Source organism: Papio anubis, chromosome 12 (assembly GCF_008728515.1).
Source record: "Papio anubis isolate 15944 chromosome 12, Panubis1.0, whole genome shotgun sequence".
NCBI classification, from domain to species: domain Eukaryota; kingdom Metazoa; phylum Chordata; class Mammalia; order Primates; family Cercopithecidae; genus Papio; species Papio anubis.
In genome coordinates, this window is record NC_044987.1 from 69,013,606 (window position 1) to 69,034,193 (window position 20,588).

The 20,588-nt window shown below is 42.0% G+C and overlaps 1 protein-coding gene across 2 annotated transcripts in view; it reads left to right on the forward strand.

Annotated features, from left to right (window-relative positions):
- Positions 1-211: 211 nt before the first annotated feature.
- Positions 212-20,588, forward strand: part of SWAP70 (switching B cell complex subunit SWAP70) — an 83,280-nt gene continuing 62,903 nt past the window's right edge. For both annotated transcript variants that reach the window (XM_003910234.5, XM_009186616.4), the window contains exon 1: positions 212-408. In XM_003910234.5, coding sequence (XP_003910283.2) covers positions 310-408 — 99 coding nt within the window. In that variant the 5' untranslated portion in view covers positions 212-309. The remainder of the gene's footprint in view (positions 409-20,588) is intronic.

The window sequence follows — 20,588 nt, forward strand, 5'->3', positions numbered from 1 at the left end:
AAAAGGCCCGAACTGGTCTGGGAAACATTAGGGAGATGTGTTTACTGTCCTGGCTGACAAAGTAGGCCAGGCATTCCTGTCACCACGGGTGGCTTGACCCGCAGAACCCACGCTCCGGCGGCTGTGGACGCGGCACCGGACCGGCGCCGGCAGCAGGGCGGGGTCTGGCGGGGGCGGGGCCTGGCGGGGGCGGGGCCTGGCGGGTCAGGTGACCGCGCGGCGGGCGGCGGACGCGGAGGTTGAGGGGCGTTCGAGGCGCGGAGGGGCTGGCTGGGCCCGAGGGGTTGGTGGGGTAGCAGGGCCGCGGGCATGGGGAGCTTGAAGGACGAGCTGCTCAAAGCCATCTGGCACGCCTTCACCGCACTCGACCAGGACCATAGCGGCAAGGTCTCCAAGTCCCAGCTCAAGGTGGGCGCCTCCTGACCCGGCCCCCGACCCGACCCTCCCCGGCGCGCTCTGTACTTCCCTTGGGTGGAAGCGGGACCTGGCGGGCTGTGACCACAGGGCGGGGCGGGCCGGAATGCGCCCGGTAGGCCCGCTTGGGGCGGAGTGGGTCTGAGACCGGGATTTGGTGTTTACTGCCTACCCCTTGCCTTCGGGCCTTGCCCTTGGCTGGATGTGTTAGTTTCCGCGGGTCTCCCAGGGACTGGGAAAGGTGGAGGGCATAAGGCTGGGTTGAAGTCTGTGAGGGGCAAGTGTGGTTCCTTCTTGGCGTTGGAGAACGAGGGGCAGAAAGTGGATTCTGAGGCGTCAATGGGAAGCCAGCTTACACAACCTTCCCAGAATTTTCCTCTTACTCCAGGAGAGGAAGGGACTTGCCCAGGGTCGCTGGGCAGAACCTTCTGCAGCCCACAGCCTCACACCAGCACTGTCCTCTAAACGGCTAGCTGCCCCGGAGGCTCCCGGGCAGTCCGGAGACGGCAGAAATGCCCCGAAGCCCGGCCACCAGCGTCTTCCTCCTTTGGGAGACTTTTTGACTTGAGAAGACCTCCTGCCCAGCGTCTTTAGGTTTGGAACTAGTGGACCGGGTGTGCTGTGTCCCACAGGGACCTTAGTTCCGGGTGAGGAGGGCTGATCTTTCTGGCACCCTGCAAAAGCGACTGCTTTTTCAGAGTCGTTATTGTGACTGCCAGAGACCCCAGAGTATAGGGTATAAATAAAGGGATGCTTGTAAATTGAGTAACCCCAAGCAGGGAAATTGGCACTCAGCCAGGAGAAATTGGCAGCTGCTTCAAAGTATGAAATATAGAAACAGACAAGAAGAGCTATTCATAGGCATTTAAAAATATACACATTTTAGATCCGAATGTCCGGTTTTCTTAGCCCCTTCTGGGAATAAATTCTGAAGATTGGGTTTGTTTTGTATATTTTTGTACAGTAATCAGGTTCTTTTGAGTAGTGGCTTTTATGCCAGTAGGATTAGCATTCTCCTTGTCTTCCTTTTGCCTCTCCTCTCTTTTTCTCACTGATAGAATCATAGTCTGGAAGGGTCCATGGAGATCATCCACGTAATTTTTATTTTACTTTATTTTTAAAAATTAACATACAGTAAAATTGACTTTTGGTGTACAGTTCTATGAATTTCAACATATGTATAGATTCATATAACTGTCACCACAACCATGGCTTCCACAGTTCCATCATCCTAAAAAACTCCGTGATGTTGCCCTACTTCCATCTCAACTGTTGGCAGCCATTGATCTTTTCTAATTGCTATAGTTTTACCTTTTCCAAAGTGCCATGTAAATGGAGTCGTATAGTTTGTAACTGTTGAAACTGATTTCTTTTACCCAGCATAATGCCTTAGAGATTAATCCATTTTGTTGTGTGTACCAATAATTTTTTAAATTGCTAAGTAATATTCTGTTGCATGGATGTATGGTAGTTTTTAGCCATGCATCCTTGAGAATTTGTGTAATTTCCAGTTTAGGGGAGTTATGAGTAGGTCTACATTTTACTTTTATTTTTACTTTTAACTTACCTATGCCATTTTATTTAAAGTAAGTTTTTAATAAATAGATGTAGCTGTGTCTTTTTTTTTATTTTTTTATTCTTTCTGACAATCTGTGTCTTTTAATTGGCATCTTTAGGCCATTTACATTTAATGTAATTATTGATATGGTTTGATTTAGGGCTACCATTTTATTATAATTTGATTTCTGTTTTTTTTTTTCCTCTACTTTTCTTCCATCTTTGGGATTATTTGAATATGCTTCAGTTTTTTTTTTTTTCTCTTTTGGAGACACAGTCTGCCTCTGTTTCCCAGGCTGGAGTGCAGTGGTGCGATCTCAGCTCACTGCAACCTCTGCCTCCTAGGTTCCAGAGATTCTGGTGCCTCAGCCTACCAAGTAGCTGGGATTACAGGTGTGCGTCACCACGCCTAGCTAATTTTTATATTTTTAGTAGAAACGGGGTTTCACCATGTTAGCCAGGCTAGTCTTGAACTCCTGAGCTCAGGTGATCTGCCCTCCTTGGTTTCATAAAGTGCTGGAATTACAAGTGTGACCGACTGTGCCTGGCCAATATTCCATTTTAATAGTGAGTTTTTTACTATATTTCTTCACGTAGGTTTTTTTAGTACTTGCTCTAGGAGTTAGAATATCCATCCCTAACTTTTCATAGTGTACTTAGAGTTAATATTTTGCCACTTTAAGGAGAATGTAGAAAACTTATCACCATATAGGTCCCTTTACCCTCACTGCTTTATGTTGTAATTGTCATATTTATTAATCTACATACATTGAAATCCCCATCAGAAAATATTAAATTTTTTGCTTTCAACCATCATTTCTCTTTTAAAGATCTTAGGAGAAGAAAAGTTTGTTCTTTTTTTCCAGATATTCCCAAATAACCTCTTAATTTTTTTTTTTTTTCCTGTGCGGGAGTCGCACTCTGTCACCCAGGCTAGAGTGCAGTGGTGTGATCTCAGCTCACTGCAACCTCTGCCTCCCGGGTTCAGGCGATTCTCCTGCCTCAGCCTCCCAAGTAGCTGGGACTACAGGCACATGCCACCAAGCCTGGCTAATTTTTGTATTTTTAGGAACGATGGGGTTTCACCATATTTGCCAGGCTGGTCTCAAACTCCTGACTTCGTGATCTGCCCGCTTTGGACCCCCAAAGTGCTGGGACTACAGGTGCCCACTGCCATGCCTAATTTTTTTTTTTTTTGTATTTTAGTAGAGATGGGGTTTCACCATATTGCCCAGGCTGGTCTCGAACTCCTGAGCTCAGGCAGCCTGCCCAACTCGGCCTTCCAAAGTGCTGGGATTATAGGCGTGAGCCACCATGATGATATGTTTAGTGATTTGTCCAGAGTCACAGTTGTAAGTAGTAGCTAAATCTAGAACCAAGATTTTCACACGTGTGTGTGTGTGTGTCAGAGAGAGAGAGACAGGGTCTCGCTGTGTCACCCAGGCTGGAATGCCGTTGTGCTATCTCGGCTCAAGTGATCCTCCAGCCTCCACCTCCCAAGTAGCTGGGCTCACAGGCATAAGCCACTATGCTCAGTTCATTTTTGTATTTTTTTGTAGAGATAGGGTTTTGTCGTGTTGCCCAGGCTGGTGTTGAACTCCTGAGCTCAAAGATATCCACCCACCTTGGCCTCCTAAAGTGCTAGGATTCAGATATGAGCCACCTTGTCCAGCCAACTCTTTATAATTCTTTTTTCCTTTTTTTTTTGAGACAAGGTCTTTTTGTTGCCCAGGCTGGAGTGTGGTGGCGTGATCATGGCTCAATGCAGCCTCAACCTCCTGGGCTCAAGCAGTCCTCCCACTTCAGACTGCTGAGTAGCTGGAACTACAGGCACAGGCCACTATGCCCAGCTAATGTTTGTACTTTTTGTAGAGATGGGGTTTCGCCATTTGCCCAGGCTGGTCTTGAATTCCTGAGCTCAGATGATCTGCCTGCCTCAGCCTCTCAAAATGCTGGGATTACGGGCACGGGCCACTGTACCCAGCCTGTTTTCACACTTTATTACTATTACTGTTTTATTTATTTTTTTGAGATGGAGTGTGGCTCTATCACCCGGGCTGGAATGCAGTGGTGTGATCTTGGCTCACTGCAACCTCCGCTTCCTGGGTTCAAGCGATTCTCCTGCCTCAGCCTCCCAAATAGCTGGGATTACAGGTGCCCACTACCACACCTGGCTAATTTTTGTATTTTTAGGAGAGATGGGGTTTCACCATGTTGACTGGGCTGATCTTGAACTACTGACCTCAGGTGATTCACCCACCTCAGCCTCTCAAAAGTGTTGGGATTACAGGCGTGAGCCACCATGCCTGGCCTATTTTCACACTTCAAAGCCAATGGTTTCGTCATTTTCTTCTCTTCCAGTTGATGGCATAAATGAGATTTTTTTGGATTACTTTGATTATACTTTATTCACAATTGTCTTTATGGCTGCTTATAGGAAAAGCGTCTTGGCAGAAAGTGATAAATACCAGTTCATAGGTTTCACCCACAGTACGTTGATAGTGCAACTGCACAGTTGTATTTTGTGTCTCTCTTGTCTGTGTGAGACTTTGGGATTGGTTCAGTTCTGTTCATCTTGCCAGTGTTTGTAGAATTGAAAATATGTAAACATTTTTATTTAGGTCTCCTTTTGTGTTTGACCCTAGTTCTGTGTTCTGTTGGCTGGGAGTAGAGTTTTTGCCTTTATTTGTTGATTGATTGATTCATTCATACAGTAACCTTCTGTAAGTCTACTATGTGTAAGGTACCATGCTCATTTAATAATAAGGTTAGTATTTTTAGGCTCTTAAGATTATCTCCTTGGAGGAAATGTCAAATAATTGATTTATTAAGCAGCAGACTAATAATTATATATCCAAAATGATGGTTAAAATGTATTGCTTTGGAAAGCTATGTGGGTATTCTAAAAAATATTTTTGATACTTGCCTTTTTGAGTTATCTTCACAACTTTTGAGACAGAGAATGGATATATTCACGAGATAAGGGATATGGTGGTGAAAGGCAGAGAAAAAAGAAATATGAATCTTTGCCTTCAAAGAGTTTAAATTTTGGTAGGTAAATTAAAAGACTAAACGACCATTAAAGAAGGCACTCTCTGTCTCCCCAGATGGAGATTGTATTACTCAGACAATTACTGATCCTTAAAAAACATAAAGTCTGGTGGTAAAGAAAAGAAACAGAAATATTGGGTAGAAGATACTGAGTGTGACAGAAGATATGGGGCCATGAAATTTTAAAGGAAGAGGTGATTTCTTCTCACTGGTGTGATTGCTTTATGAAAAAAGCTTCTTTGAAATGAACTCTGAAGGAAGTTAGGATGTGATTATGTAGGAATGGGGGAAGATTAAGCCCGTTCTATTAATTAATTACTTAGTTTTTTGAGACGGAGTCTTGCTCTGTTGACCAGGGTGGAGTACAGTGGCAACCTCCATCTCCCTGGTTCAAGCGATTCTTCTGCTTCAGCTTCCCGAGTAGCTTGGACTACAGGTGTGCACCACCGTGTCTAGCTAATTTTTGTATTTTTAGTGGAGACAGAGTTTCACCATGTTGGCCAGGCTGGTCTCAAACTCCTGACCTCAAGTGATCCACCTGCCTTGGTCTCCCAAAGTGCTGGGATTACAGGCATGAGTGACCACGCCTGGCCTAATTTATTTATTTAATGGATATTTATTGATTGCTGTTATCCCTAGGGGACACTGAACTACTGCAAGAGACGGGAATGAATCAGGTATTTAAGGGGACTTCTATGTAACTTATTTTGATTGTAGTGTAGAACATACACATGTGTGTTCCTATGTGTGTATGAGAGAGAATTATTGCTGGTGATAAAGCTATAGAAATAGATTGGGGTTAATGCATAGAAAGCTTTGATTGCCAGACAAATTAGGTAGATGCTAGGGGCCCCCCAGGTTTTCAGAGGATGAGGAGTTGTGATCAGAATTGCACTTTAGAAAGTTACTTGCCAAGTGCGGTGGCTCACACCTGTAATCCCAGCACTTTTGGAGGCTGAGGTGAGTGGATCACCTGAGGTCAGGAGTTTCAAGACCAGTGTGGCCAATGTGGCGAAACCCTGTCTCTACTAAAAATATAAAAATTAGCTGGGTGTGGTGGCACGCACCTGTAGTCCCAGCTACTTGGGAGCTGAGGCAGGAGAATCGCTTGAACCTGGGAGGCAGAGGTTGCAGTGAGCCGATATTGCACCACTGTACTCCAGCTTAGGTGACATAGCAGAAGTGCTGGCTAGAGTGAATTGGGAAGATAAGAGAAACCATTGCAATAGCCCTGATAAGAGGTAATAGGGACTAGAGACAGTGAAGGTGGACAAGAGGGAAATGGTGGGTCAAGGTATGAGCCATGATCCCTTGATTGGGTGGGAGGAGGACGGGAAAGGACAGATTCAGAAATGTCTCAAATGTCAACTGCAGTTGACCAAATATATAGTAGTGGTTTTTATTTTTTTTAATAATGGTTTTTAATAGAAGTGGGTTTTAATAGAAATGGAAAAGCCATGAGAAGGAGCTGTTTATGCAACGATACAGTTTTGAACATGAAAACTTTTGTTTGTTTATTTGTTTTTTTGAGGTCCTTGATGGGTGTATGTTCAGCTGGAGATGATACTCCTGGGAAGTGTGGGGTTGTCAGTAAGGAATTTGGTAGTTGAAGCTTGGAAAAAGAGGAGAAGAGAACCATCGACAGTCTTGGGGAATGGCTATAGTAGATGGTGAGAGGAACAAGAAAACTAGAGGACCAGAAATCAGAGATAAGAACCCCTTTGGGGCAGTGTTGGAGCTGAGGAAGAAGAGTTTTAAGGAAAACATGGTGTCATGCCTTTGAAAGTTAATTTTGTTATATATATATATACACATATATATATAGGAGACTGTAAAGTAATCAGGTTGGTTCTTCCTTTCCATGTGTCATAAACTTCATATTTCTTCTCTAAAGAGAAGTTATGAAAAGCTTGGAATATTGACATCATCTTTGGAATAAATATATTTTTTACTTATTTTAAAATTATTTATTTATTTTGAGACAGGGTAACACTCTGTCACTCAGGCTGGAGTGCAGTGGCATGATCATAGCTCACCATACCCATGACCTCCATGCTGAAGCGATCCTCCCACGTCAGCCTCCTGAGTAGCTGGGATTACAGGTGTATGCCACCACACCTGGCGAATTTTTTTGTTTGTTTGTTTTGTTTTTTGTAGAGACAGGGTCTCACTTTGCTGCTTAGACTGGTCTTAAACTCCTGGGCTTGAGCAATCCGTCCATCCACCTATAAGTGTTAGGATTACAGATATGAGCCCCCACATCCAGCCTGTATTTTTCATTTTTAAGAAGATTACTTTGTAGAATGGTATTCATTTAAATAAATGTGCTTGAGTCAATGCTATAATTGGTAAATATTGGCCTTCAGGGCCTCCAGTGTAGTACAGACAAAGCTTATTTATATACTGAATTTTTAACAAATAGCATATTATTAAGTAAAAGAAAAATTATCCAAATAAAATTTGAAGCAAAATCTGTAGAAAAATTAACAATGTAATTAGATATCATTTTAATATTATGTCAGTGGAAACAACACGCAAACTGTTTTTTTCTCTGCTCTCACACCACAATAACAATCAACACAGAAGATTTCTGGTGACCAAATGTGTGGAGGTTTCTCCCCACACACCAAGTAAGCAATCAGTTCTGCAGTGGACACCAGTTGGGTATCCTCCAGTTCAATTCCAACACTATCTAGCTGGAGACAGTGTCAGATACCACAGAGTGTCAGATCCCACAGATTGAGGGCTCAGTCCCACAAGACTGTCCCCTTCCTTCCTACCAGTTGCAAATCTGGGCTTCTGGAACTTCTGATGGACCAGCTTCGAGTTCGGGTCTTCGTGACCCTGTCTTTGGGTTCAGTTACTTTGCTAGAGTGGCTCATAGAACTCAGGGTGACATGTTTATTGATTTATTACAGAAGATACTTTAAAGGATACAAATAGACAGATGAAGAGAGACACAGGGTGAGGAACTTCTCATGGAGTTTGGGTGCACTGCCCTCCTGGTACATGAATGAGTTCTCATTAACCTTCCTTTAAGTCTCCACATGTTCAGCTCTCTGGGAGCTCCTCAGACCCTGTCCTCTTGGGTCTCCTATGGAGACTTTATTGGATAGTCGTGATTAAAGTACAGACAACCATGTAGGAATGTGATTAGACAAAAAGGGTATGATCTAATATTAATAGACTGAGTGGGAAAGTCCAGCAAGGATTGTCTGTTCAAATTCTTCTTGGTCTGTCTGTGCAGCCTTCCTTCCACAAGGGTGTGGGGGAGGACCCCTTCTGAAATGAAGGTCTTGTGGCCTACAATTAGACAAGGAAGGTCAGAGAATTTCTTTATGACCAGCTCCAAGATAGAAGGATTGGGGGAGATGAGATTATATTTTTAGTTTCTACGGCCTGCCTTGGGGAGAAAAAGGAGCAGGCGAAGAAAGGACAGAAGGTTAGAGAGAGAGAGAGATCTATTTTTTTTTCCTTCCTTCCTTCCTTCCTTCCTTCCTTCCTTCCTTCCTTCCTTCCTTCCTTCCTTCCTTCCTTCCTTCCTTCCTCCCTTCCTCCCTTCCTCCCTTCCTCCCTTCCTCCCTTCCTCCCTTCCTTCCTGGGATTCTCCTACCTCAGCCTCCCAAGTAGCTGGGATTACAGGTATACGCCACCATATCCAGCTAAGTTTTGTATTTTTTAGTAGAGACCGAGTTTCGCCGCATTGGCCAGGCTGGTCTCAAACTCCTGACCTCAAGTGATCCGCCCGCCTTGGCCTCCCAAAGTGCTGGGATTACAGGTGTGAGCCACCATGCCCGGCTGAGATTCTGTTTTCTGAGACCTGCTTCTGAGGCCTCAAGTACCCCAACATTATAACAAGGGCTATGGCATTATGAGCCAGGGACCATGGATGAAAACCTATGTATATTTCTCTCTATATATCTCTTGTCTCATAATATCACATGTTGCAAACATAGACTTTTGTCAGACTTATCAATAAAATTGAACTATAGAACACAGATTTAAACCCTTGGGAAGCTGGGTGCAGTGGCTCATGACTATAATCCCAGAACTTCGGGAAGCTGAGGCAGGAGGATTACTTGGAGCCAGGAGTTTGGAAACCACCTGGAAAATATAGTGAGACTTTGTCTCTACAAAAAATTTAAAAATTAGCTGGACATGGTGGTGGGCACTTGTGGTCCCAGCTACTCAGGAAGAGGAGGTTTCAGTGAGCTGAGATAGTGCCACTGTATTGCAGCCTGGGTGACAGAGCAAGACTTTGTCTCAAAAATAAATAAATAGGTCAGGCGCGGTGGCTCACACCTGTAATCCCAGCACTTTGGGAGGCTGAGGCGGGCAGGTCATGAGGTCAGGAGATCGAGACCATCTTGGCTAACACGGTGAAACCCCGTCTATACCAAAAATAAAAAAAAGAAATTAGCTGGGTGTTGTGGCGGGCGCATGTAGTCCCAGCTACTCAGGAGGCTGAGGCAGGAGAATGGCTCCGGGAGGCGGAGCTTGCAGTGAGCTGAGATACTGCCACTGCACTCCAGCCTGGGTGACAGAGCAAGATTCCGTCTCAAAAAAAAAAAAAAATTGAAATAAAAAAAATAGAAGCCACTCCTAGTCCAGGTGTAGTGGCTCATGCCTGTAATACTAGCACTTTTGGAGGTTGAGGCGAGTGGATCACTTGAGCCCAGGAGTTTGAGATCAGCCTGTGCAACATAGTAAGACCCTATCTCTACAATAAACTAATAGAGTTAGAGAGGTATGGTGGCACATGCCTGTAGTCCAAGCTCCTTCTGTAGCTGAGACAGGAGATGGCCTGAGCTCAGGAGATGGAGGCTGGAGTGAGCTCTGATCCTGCCACTGCACTCCAGCCTGGAAAACAGAGTGAGACTCTGTATCCAAAGAAAAAGAAAGAAAGAAACAGAGAGAGAGAGAGACAGGGAGGGAGGGAGAAGAGGGAGGAGGGAGGGAGGGAAAGGGAGAAAGAAAGACCTCTTATGACTTACATAAACTACAATAGAAACAGATGTTTGCTGGTTGTCTAGTCACAGTAATGTTTTCTTGTTAAAACAACTTTTATATTTTATATATTTTACATATATTTATAGCCATAAATAAGGTCATTGCAGGTCAGTAGGTTTTCTCAAATCTTTAAGCCCTCCTCCGCACACCACCCTCCTCCCCAAAAAGGAAACCACTTCTGTCTGCTTCCCTTTACTTACCTTGATTTTTTTTCTCCTTCCTTCTCCCACATTCCCTGTAATCTCATTGGGTATCTTCCTGGCAATCTGTGCACCTTCTACAGAGGAGCTCTGTCTCTCTGGCTCCAGTTGTAAGTTTTCTGGCTCCCCCGTGAGTTGAGGGTACGCAGGCCTTCTTCCCTACACTCATCCTGTGCAGGCACCGTCATAGAAGTCATCAGCTCTGTTAATTTAATTTGCAATTGGATTGTTAAAAGACAACTGATTGTCATGTTGATTTGGTATTACTTTGTTTTTCAGGCGGAACTACCGAGCAACACTAAGTGATTGTTTTGAGCTTTTTCTTAAGCAAAGATTTACTTGCTTTTCAGCAGCTGAAGTAGATAGCAATAAGCTAATAGTGGGGAAACAGTATTCCAGAAACACATTTTCTACTTGCTTTTAAACTTGTATTCATGAATAGTCCTTTCTTAGAACAAACCGTATAGTTTAAGACTATATTATTTGTTTTGTTTGCAATTTTAGTATATTCTGTGATAACTGATGGGAGACTGAAAACTGTATTGAGAGAGAAGGAAACTTTTCTTTATATCTATAGGAAGGTGCATATAGGTAGCTGAGTAAATGTAGTTTAATTGAATGTTAGACTTTTTTTTCCACCATTGTTTCCCCTTGGTTTGGTTTTGGTGCTCTTCTTTTGTTTGTACAGGCTGTCCCTTGGTATCCTTGGGGGATTGGTTCCAGGACTCCCTGCAGATACCAAAATCCTAGGACGCTGAAGACTCTTATATAAAATGGCATAGTATTTGCATGTAACCTAATCTTTCTTTATATTTTTAATTATCTCTAGATTAATTATAATACTTAATGCAATATTAATGCTATGTAAATAGTTGTTAAGTTACATTGTTTATGGAATAATAACAGGAAGAAAAGTTTGCCCATGTTAAGTACAGATGCAGTTTTTAAGGGGAATGTTTTCAGTCCACACTTACTTGAATCCACAGATACAGAACCCAGGAATACAGAGGGCCAACTGTATTTCTTCTTCTTCTTCTTCTTTTTTTTAATGAGAGCTATTCGTATGTGGATTCTATACTCTCTGATAATAATAAACCTTTTTAATGTGGCACCTGAAACAGAGATTGTTACTTTTAAATTATGGTATAAATTTTCAGAAGTCATAATGGAAATAGGAATAGGGCATCTTATTTGAAGTAGAAGCAATAATTGTTTCTCCTCTACTGGTGCTAAAAATTTTTTAAAAACTTTTTTAGAAATTTCAGTGGTCTTGCTGAAAGATGCTAAATCTCCAATGTTACTTAGAAATACAGTACATGTAATTCTAATAAAATAAGAAAGGTTATTATTTAAACATGTATATTAAAAAGAAACTTTTTGAATATCTCTATTATAGACACATATAAAAGTTATAAAATTCTAAAGGGTATTTACAAAAGTGAAAAGTAAGTTTTCCTTAACCCTTGGCCCACATTAGTCCCCTGTTCTGGAGGTAACCATTATTTCTAACTTCTTCTGTTCCGAGATCAAAATGAAGCTTAAAATTAATATCCTTATTTAGTAAATGTTTTCCTCTTAAATATAGCAGAATCTAGTGATATTTTTTGCAACCTCTGTTATAGCTTTACTTTGCAATTATGGTTGCAGGGTGAATTACATGTCAGTGCTGGAAATGTCTCGAAATGAACTCATTGGCTGTGAATTTTTATCCTGTTGTTTTTAGAAATAGAGCTTTTAAAAAATTTATTGTAGCTTTTTGAAATAAAAGAATTTACAACTCTGGTGTAGATCTAAATGAAAAAATTTTGACGAACAACATGGGTAGTTTAAATCTTTATTATTTTCTCAGTGATAGATTTTCAACTAAAATCTCTTTTTTAGTTTTTTTAAATATTTTGCCTCACAGTTGGTTTAGATATCTTATGAATCATACCATATTTTCTGTTCCCATGTCGACATTTAGCCTCAAAAAATTTTAACCTTGCTAGTTACAAAGGTAATTCAGCCAGGCCATTGGTAAGTTGAAAATATAAAGGAAGCAAATTATGAGACAGGGTTTTTATTTGTGGAACACAATATACAAATGTAGTTAATTCTTTTGTGAACTTGGCATGTATAGTATTCCCTCCCTAATCTTTTGTATTATGTTTCTGTTAATCTCTATGGTAAAAGGTTCTCTTGAGGAACAACAACAATCAATTTTTAAAATGGGGTTGGGGATCAGAGTCTTGAGTGAGCCTATTAAAGTGCTGGGATTACAGGCGTGAGCCACTGCACCCAGCCTAAAGTCTTCGTAAATATTTTTTGTGTAGATATCACCAAAATAAAATAGTAAAGACGACTCTCTAAATAAAGAGAAAATTAGACGTTTAGAAATCTTAAAATAGGATAATGAATGTTGGATTATTTCTAGTTTCTATTCCTTACTTGTTAGAAACTTTTCAGTGAGATAACTTGGACATTTTTGTGTTTTTTTTTTTTTTTTTTTTGAAATATATGTACTTTTATTGAAAATAGCATGTAAACGGTGAGGTGCTTTTTTTTTGGTATTTGACCTTCAATCTTAATATTAATAGTCAGTACATTTCTGATCTTATGACTCAGAGTTCTAAACCTCTCTGATCCCCATTTTGTATTTCCTTTGGGGTCTCATCACGGTCCCAGAGGTACATAGTAACAAAGCTAGAGACAGAAGAGGCTTTGGGCAACCTTCTCCCATGCACTCAGCATGCCATCACTCAATAGATATTTCTCATTCTTTCCCACCATGAGGGTTATAGAACCTTAGTCCCATCAGTGGTGATTATTGATTATTAGCACATTAGCACTCTCACTCGCTTCCTTAGTCCCTTTTAGGCATGTCCTTGTTCCCCTCCCACAACGCAAGCCTAAGGTAGATCCTGGTCTCAGCTTCCTTTTTCTTCCCCAAGGCTACATTTCCTAAAACTATTTTTCCTGCTCTACCTTCTGCTTTATTTCCTTCTTCTCATCCCACCTTCGTGTTCCTTTTTTTAAACTCAAAATCTGTGTCAAAAACTGTAGTTTTCAGCAGTTGAGGGAGAGATATTTAAATGGAAATCTGTATGTATACTTGAATTTCATATAAGGAGATCTTGCGGTTAAGGAGAGATTTCTGCAATATTAGAAAAACTAATTTTTTGATCTTAAGACTCTTCTGTTTTCTATACCTTTTGCTTCTCCCTATACCTGTAAAGGAATAATTAGCTTTACAACATTTGATTTGAAGGAGGAGAATGGTATTATGTGGGCATGGTGTATCAGCTGGAAGTGACATTAGTTAGGATGAAAGTTGTTCTGGTCATATGGACAGTGTTGGAAGGTATTACATTCCACTGGATAGACAGCTGTGGGAGGATGGGGCACTGTCTGCCTTGGCAGGCAGCACATCCCCATCAATTCTTTCAGTTCCTAGGGTAATGGATACTCAGCTAGCTGGCTGTTACCCTGAAATTTAGCCTTCTAACTGAACCTTGTAGCTTGATGAGCAACTGACTCCAGTCTCAGTGATCGTCTTCAGTGATGATTTGAGAAACACTGTTAGGTAATAGGACACCAGACGATTAGTAGATCAGACTACATTGGAATTCGGAGGTCCTTTACCTGCGTGACTTTGGGAAGCTTACTTTGCTTTTTATTGTTTTTATTTTTATTTATTTATTTTTGAGATGGAGTCTTGCTCTGTTGCCCAGGCTGGAGTGCAGTGGCGCGATCTTGGCTCACTGAAAGCTCTGTCTCCCAGGTTCACGCCATTCTTCTGCCTCAGCCTCCCGAGTGGCTGGGACGTAGGTGGCTGCCACCACGCACGGCTAATTTTTTTGTATTTTTAGTAGAGACGGGGTTTCACCATGTTAGCCAGGATGGTCTTGATCTCCTGACCTCGTGATCTGCCCTCCTTGGCCTCCCAAAGTGCTGGGATTACAGGCGTGCGCCACTGCACCTGGCCTGCTTTTATATTTTAAGATTATAATAGAGCTCACAACCTTTATATGTGACAGCAGAAATTCTGTCTTATTTTCTACCAAACACTGATGTTGAAGAAAATTAATGTATAAAACATTATATGAGTTTGAAGGTTTCAGTCTACTGAAACTTTTTGTTAGGCACCCTGGGGAAGAAAAAAACATGCAGCCTTGTCCCTTATGTTCAGGATTGTGTGATGTAGTCAAGAAGACAATACATGAAATGACCACAATGATGCAATATATAAGCAAGTTCTAGAGAGTGTAGAAGATGACCCCTGTAAGCTGTGTCATCCAGTGTTAGCCAATAGCCACGTTTGGCTGTTGATTGCTTGACAAGTCGTGAGCCTGAGTTGAAATGTACTTTAACTATAAAATATGCATTGGATTTCAAAGACTTAGTACCAGAACAAGAGTAACATCTCGTTATTTATTTATTTATTTGAGATGGAGTTTTGCTGTTGTTGCCCAGGCTGGAGTACAATGGCACGATCTTGGATCACTTCAACCTCCGCCTCCTGAGTCCAAGTGATTGTCCTGCCTCAGCCTCCAGAATAACTGGGATTACATGTGCCCGCCACCATGCCTGGATAATTTTTGTGTTTTCAGTAGAGACAAGGTTTCACCATGTTGGCCAGGCTGGTCTCGAACCCTGACCTCAGGTGATCCACCCGTCTTGGCCTCCCAAAGTGCTGGGATTGCAGGCATGATTTTTAAAAATACTGATTACATGTTTAAATTACAATATTTTGGATATAGTATTTAAGTTAATATTGCCTATTCCCTTTTACTTTTTTTTAAATGTGGCTTTAAACATTCTAAACTTCATATGTGGTTTGCAGTATATTTCCATTGGCCAGAACTGCTGTAGAAGTTCAGGGCAAATAGTGAAAAGGATATAGACAGTTGCAGACAGTTTCATGAAGGAGGTAGAACTTCAGCTATTTCTTGAGGGAATGGTGAATGTTGAGGGTGATCTGGCTGTGACATCTGTCACCCGATTGATCACCAGGGTTGATTTCACTGATCTGACTGGCTAGGTGGTTGTCCCCTTCCTCCCTCACCACTCCATGTGCATCCCTCCCAGTGCTGTGTGCTCAAAGAGAATGACCATCCTCGATAGAGGAGGACCGGTCTTTGGTCAAGGGTATATGAGTAGCCGTGCTCCCCTGCTAGAACCTCCAGACAAGCTCTCAAGGTCTTGAGAGAATGGAGCAAATCTTGTCCAGTATAATTGCAGAAAGGTGACAAATATGGTGGTAGCACTGTAAATTAAGAGCAAGAGCCTCAACTTGGAGTATTTGAGCAGAAAGGAAATACTGTGAGTGGAGTGGAAGGTTTGTTTTGATGCATAATGGAGAATTAGGATTTAAAGAGAGATGGGGCTACATTTTAGATGTCATTGAATGTTTTTGCACAGAATAGATAGCTAATGTATGTTTATTGAGTGACAGTCTGTGTTAGAATTAGTTCAGAATTGACCCTGTAAAGAGGGTAAGTCATTTAAAGTTTTTAGGTAGATAAATGGCAGAGATACGGTTTTAAAATTATTCTGATGATGTGGGTGTGATGATTAAAGATGAGAGGCTGGAGATTGGGGGACTTGTTAGTGGGGTGTTATGAAGTCTGGGTAAGTTGGTGAGTATGGGACAGGAGTGGTGGCTATGGAAATTAAAACAGATATGTACCCTCCCCTTATAGAGCTTAAAATCTTGTGAGTGATACAGATGAGCAAACTGGCAACTCAAATACAGTGAGATACAGAAGGCAGAATGCAGAGGAAGGGAACCTGTTTAGCTTGGGGTAAGGACATGAGGAGTTAGCTCAGAGAATGCTTCCTAGAGGAGGAGATATTTGTCACTAACTTGAAAAGGATGTGTGAAATTCCTCTGTAAGAATACTATGATGAAAGATTCAGAAAGTAAAACCTTTAGAGGAACATGAAAAGTGTTAAGAGAGAACGGAGTTGGGGAGCAAGGAGAGTTACCTGTACTCCATTACTTGTGTGGTCATGGGAAGTCACTTCTCTTTGCTGAGCTTTAGTTTCCTCATTTGTAAAATGTAGGGTAGCAGACACACTCTTTGAGGTTTAGCCTTCTAACTAAACCTTGTAGCTTGATGTGTTTACCATGGTTATATCCTGAGGAGTGGTTGCTCTTTGTCAGGGCCTGAGAGGGGAGAATGGGACCTTGTACTGGGAGGTGAGGGGAGGAGCCTTGTTTCCCCAGCCTCACACTCTCTGCTTGGTTAGCCTGAAGGTGACAGAGCCGCTCATGCAGTAGAGACAGGAGTTGGCATTGGCTGGGGCTGAAATAGATCCAGAAGGTGGACAAACTATATGAAAAAGAGATATAAGAAGAGACCATAGTTTTATTAAGGCAATGGTGATACCAAAGTTAGAATCAGGGTGGCAAACCTATTTTGGGGAGAAAGGTGATGAGATCTCATTTGGATCTTTTGGACGAGAGGCAGATTTAGAGTAGAAATCTCTAGTATTGTTTAGTGATATAAACCAGAGCTTATTGGAGAGGTCAAGAGCAGAAAGAGATCTGTGAATCATTTGGATAGAGATGACTTAAGGTTGTCAGAATGAAAGCATTTTCCTTTTTTCTTTTTATAAATTTTTAAATTTATAAAATATAAAATTTAAAAAAATTTAATTAAGTCTTTTGATTCATAAATACAGAATTGTCTATTTATTTATTTATTTATTTATTTATCTATGAGACAGGATCTTCCTCTGTTGCCCAGTGCAGTGACACAATTCTCGGCTCACTGCAACCTCCGCCTCCTGGGTTCAAGTGATTCTCGTGCCCCAGCCTCCCAAGTAGCTGGGATTACAGGTGTGTGCCACCCCACCTAGCTAATTTTTATGTTTTTAATAGATACGAGGTTTTGCCATGTTGGCAGGCTGGTCTTGAACTCCTGGCCTCAAGTGATCACCTGCCTTGGCCTCCCAAAGTGCTGGGATTACAGGTGTGAGCCACTGTACCTGGCCAAAAGCACTTTCCAAGAAGAAATTAAAGAAGAACTCAGGGTTGAAAATTGACCTTTGGGAAATGACCAGATTGGGAGAATGAGGGATGATGGATGTGACTGCATAAAGGCACCTTTGAAGAACTTAGAAACTATTCTGTCTGGGTTGGGTGTGCTGGCACATGCCTGTAATTCCAGCACTTGGGAGGCTGAGACAGGTGGATGGCTTGAGCTCAGGAGTTTGAGACCAGCCTGAACAACATGATGAAACCTGTTTCTACAAAAAACAGAAAAATTAGCTGGGTGTCATGGCAGGTGCCTGTAGTCCCAGCTGCTGGGGGTGAGGGGTGGGGGATGGTGGCTGAGGTGGGAGAATTGCTTGAGCCCAGGAGGTTGAGGCTGTGGTGAGCCTGGATCGAGCTACTGCACTCCAGCCTGAGTAACAGAGCAAGACCCTGTCTCAAAAAAAAAAAAAAAAAAAAAAAAGAAAGAAAAGAAAATGGTATGTCAGGGACCAAAAACGTCTAAGAGGAGGGGGGGTGGTTCAGACTGCCAACTGCCAGACCTTTGGGAGAGTGACTTGGCCAGAAGGTACCTGTCCCAGCATGGGTTCTCCAGGAAGCCAATGCTAAGACAGTGTTAGGAATACAAAAGTATTATTCCTCTATGGGGTGGGAGAGAGAAAATGAAATTGGGAAAAGGAACTGTCAGACCATCATATGGATTTGGCAAAACCGGGAGCTCTGAAGCAAAGATTGCCCCTTATGGGACTCCCACATTGAGGAAAAGTGATCCTACCGCCCCACTCTGTCACTGGGACCCTGAAAGTAGCTGGAGGCTGTCAGCTTAACACAGTCCTTGTAGCTGGGTAGCAGTTACCTTCTTGAGGGGACATCCGAGTGGTGCATCTCTGTGTCTACTTCAGAATCCATTTAGAAAAGCAATTTCAAGAGATTGATAGGGATAGAAGTCATATTATGAGGACCATGTGGGGTCAGGTAGGTGAGAAGGTGGGGCAGCTGAGGGAAACCTCACATTTGTGATTTTTTTTCATTCTTTTATTTTTAATTTTATTTTACATATTTTCGATTTCTGTATATTTTAATGACTTCAGATTTGTGATCTTTCTTAAATTAAAAAATTTTTCTTTTTGAGACAGGGTCTTGCACTGTCACCCAGGCTGGAGTGCATCATGGTTCACTGCAACCTTGAACTCCTAGGCTGAAGTGGTCCTCCCACCTCAACCTGCTGAGCAGTTGGGATTACAGGCGTGCACCACCATGCCTTGCTAAGTTTTGTATTTTTCATAGAGACAGGGTCTTGTTATGTTGCCCGGGCTGGTTCCAAACTCCTGACCTCAAGTGATCCTCCTGCCTCAGCCTCCCAGTGTGGAGATTACGGGCATGAGCCACTGCATCCAGCCAGATTTGTGATCTTTGTCACCACCTGAGTGCACACTGTGACGTCACATTTTCTCTTGGAGATGAATGTACTAAATTAAACTTCCAAGGAAGGTGATAGTCAAGGAGTCAAAACTCAGAGCCCCCTCTTCTGTTATAGAGCCTTCTCTCACACATGCTTGTTAATTCTTATTGTGTCCTTTTCTCAGAAGTCTGTACTTGAATTTTAAGGAACTGGACTTCTCTACTAGATCTCAGGCCAGATGAGTTACACTTGACTAGTTCTGGTGGTGTTAAGAACTAATGGAGGCATTGTTTTTTACTCTGAAAGTGATCTGATCTAGAGATTCCAATTAAAAATTCTTCTAGAAACATGGTAGTATAGTAAAATAAATGCAGAGACCCAGATCTAGATGAAGATGGTAGAGTAGCAAAATGAAATTTAAAAAAAGAAAAAAATTCTTGGAAATTCTTAAATGGGACTAATTTAGCAAACATTTGTTGAACAGCTCTCTCATTAGGTACTTCATTAGGTTTTGGTATTGCACAGATGGCTAAAATACGTGTTGCACAGATAGCTAAAATATAGACCCTCTCTTTAAGGAACTTACAGAGTAGTGAGAAAGATAAAGAAGCTTGCTGGAGTTAAATCTTCTCACAAATGGTTTACCTTCTTAAAAGACATTTGTGCAATATTTTATTAAGGGGCTGGACTCTCAGGAGGCTGTCCCAAATTGGGGGACTTTGTTGCCCATTAGGGTGACTTTTTTTTTTTTTTTTGGGATGGAGTCTCGCACTGTGCCCAGGCTGGAGTGCAGTAGCACCATCTTGGCCTGCTGCAACCTCCATAGGGTGGCTTTTTAAAGGGGTGTGGGAAAGCATGCTTTGTGGATGACTCACATGAGTTAATTTGATCAACTTCATAGTTCTGCAATGATCTTTTCATTTTCTAATTTTACTGGTGTTTTCTGGCAGGAGCCCTGTTTTCGCTTATTCCTGATACTGCAGCAAAATACCACAGACTAGGTAATTTATAAATAATATAAATTTATTTATCACAGTTCTGGATACTAGAAGGACCAGGATCAAGATGCTGGCAGATTGAGTGTGTCTGGTGATGGCTTGCTGTCTGCTTCCAAGATGGTTCTTTGTTGCTGTATCCTCATGTGGCAGAAGGGCAAAAGAGACTAGGGAACTCCCTCCCTTCAACCTCTTTTATAAGGTCATTGATCCCATTTGCGAGAGTTCTGCTCTCTTGACTTAATCAACACATAAAGGCTTCACCTCTTTTTTATTTTGAGATGGAGTCTTGCTCTGTCACCAGGCTGGAGTGCAGTGGCGTGATCTCGGCTCACTGCGACCTCCGACTCCCTGGTTCAAGCGATTCTCCTGTCTCAGCCTCCCAAGTAGCTGGGACTGCAAGCACACACTACCACACCTGGCTAAGTTTTGTATTTTTAGTAGAGATGGGGTTTCACCATGTTGGCCAGGATGGCCTTGATCTCCTGACCTCGTGATCCACCCACCTTGGCCTCCCAAAGTGCTGGGATTACAGGCATGAACCACCGTTCCCGGCCAGGCCTCACCTCTTAATACTGACACATTGGAGATTATGTTTCAACATATGAATTTTAGGGGACACATTCAGACCATAGCAAGCCCTCAGCCCTACTTAATTTTTAAATTTTGTATTTAAAATATATAAAATATTAAAACATAAAAGCTTCATTTTCTGATTAAAAGGTAATACATAGAATACTCAATGTATTAAAGCACAGAGTCCAAGGTAAAACACTCAAATTCTACCACCAGAGGCAGATGCAATTAATTTTTCAGTGAATATCTTTCTTATATATCTCTCTTTCTCCCTTCCCCTGTCATGCACACACATGCATATACACATGTGTAAATACACAGACATATATGTCCTTTTGTGTAAATAGGGTCATATTCTGTGTCCTTTCATATCCTCTTTTCTTATTTATTTATATTTTTTTGGG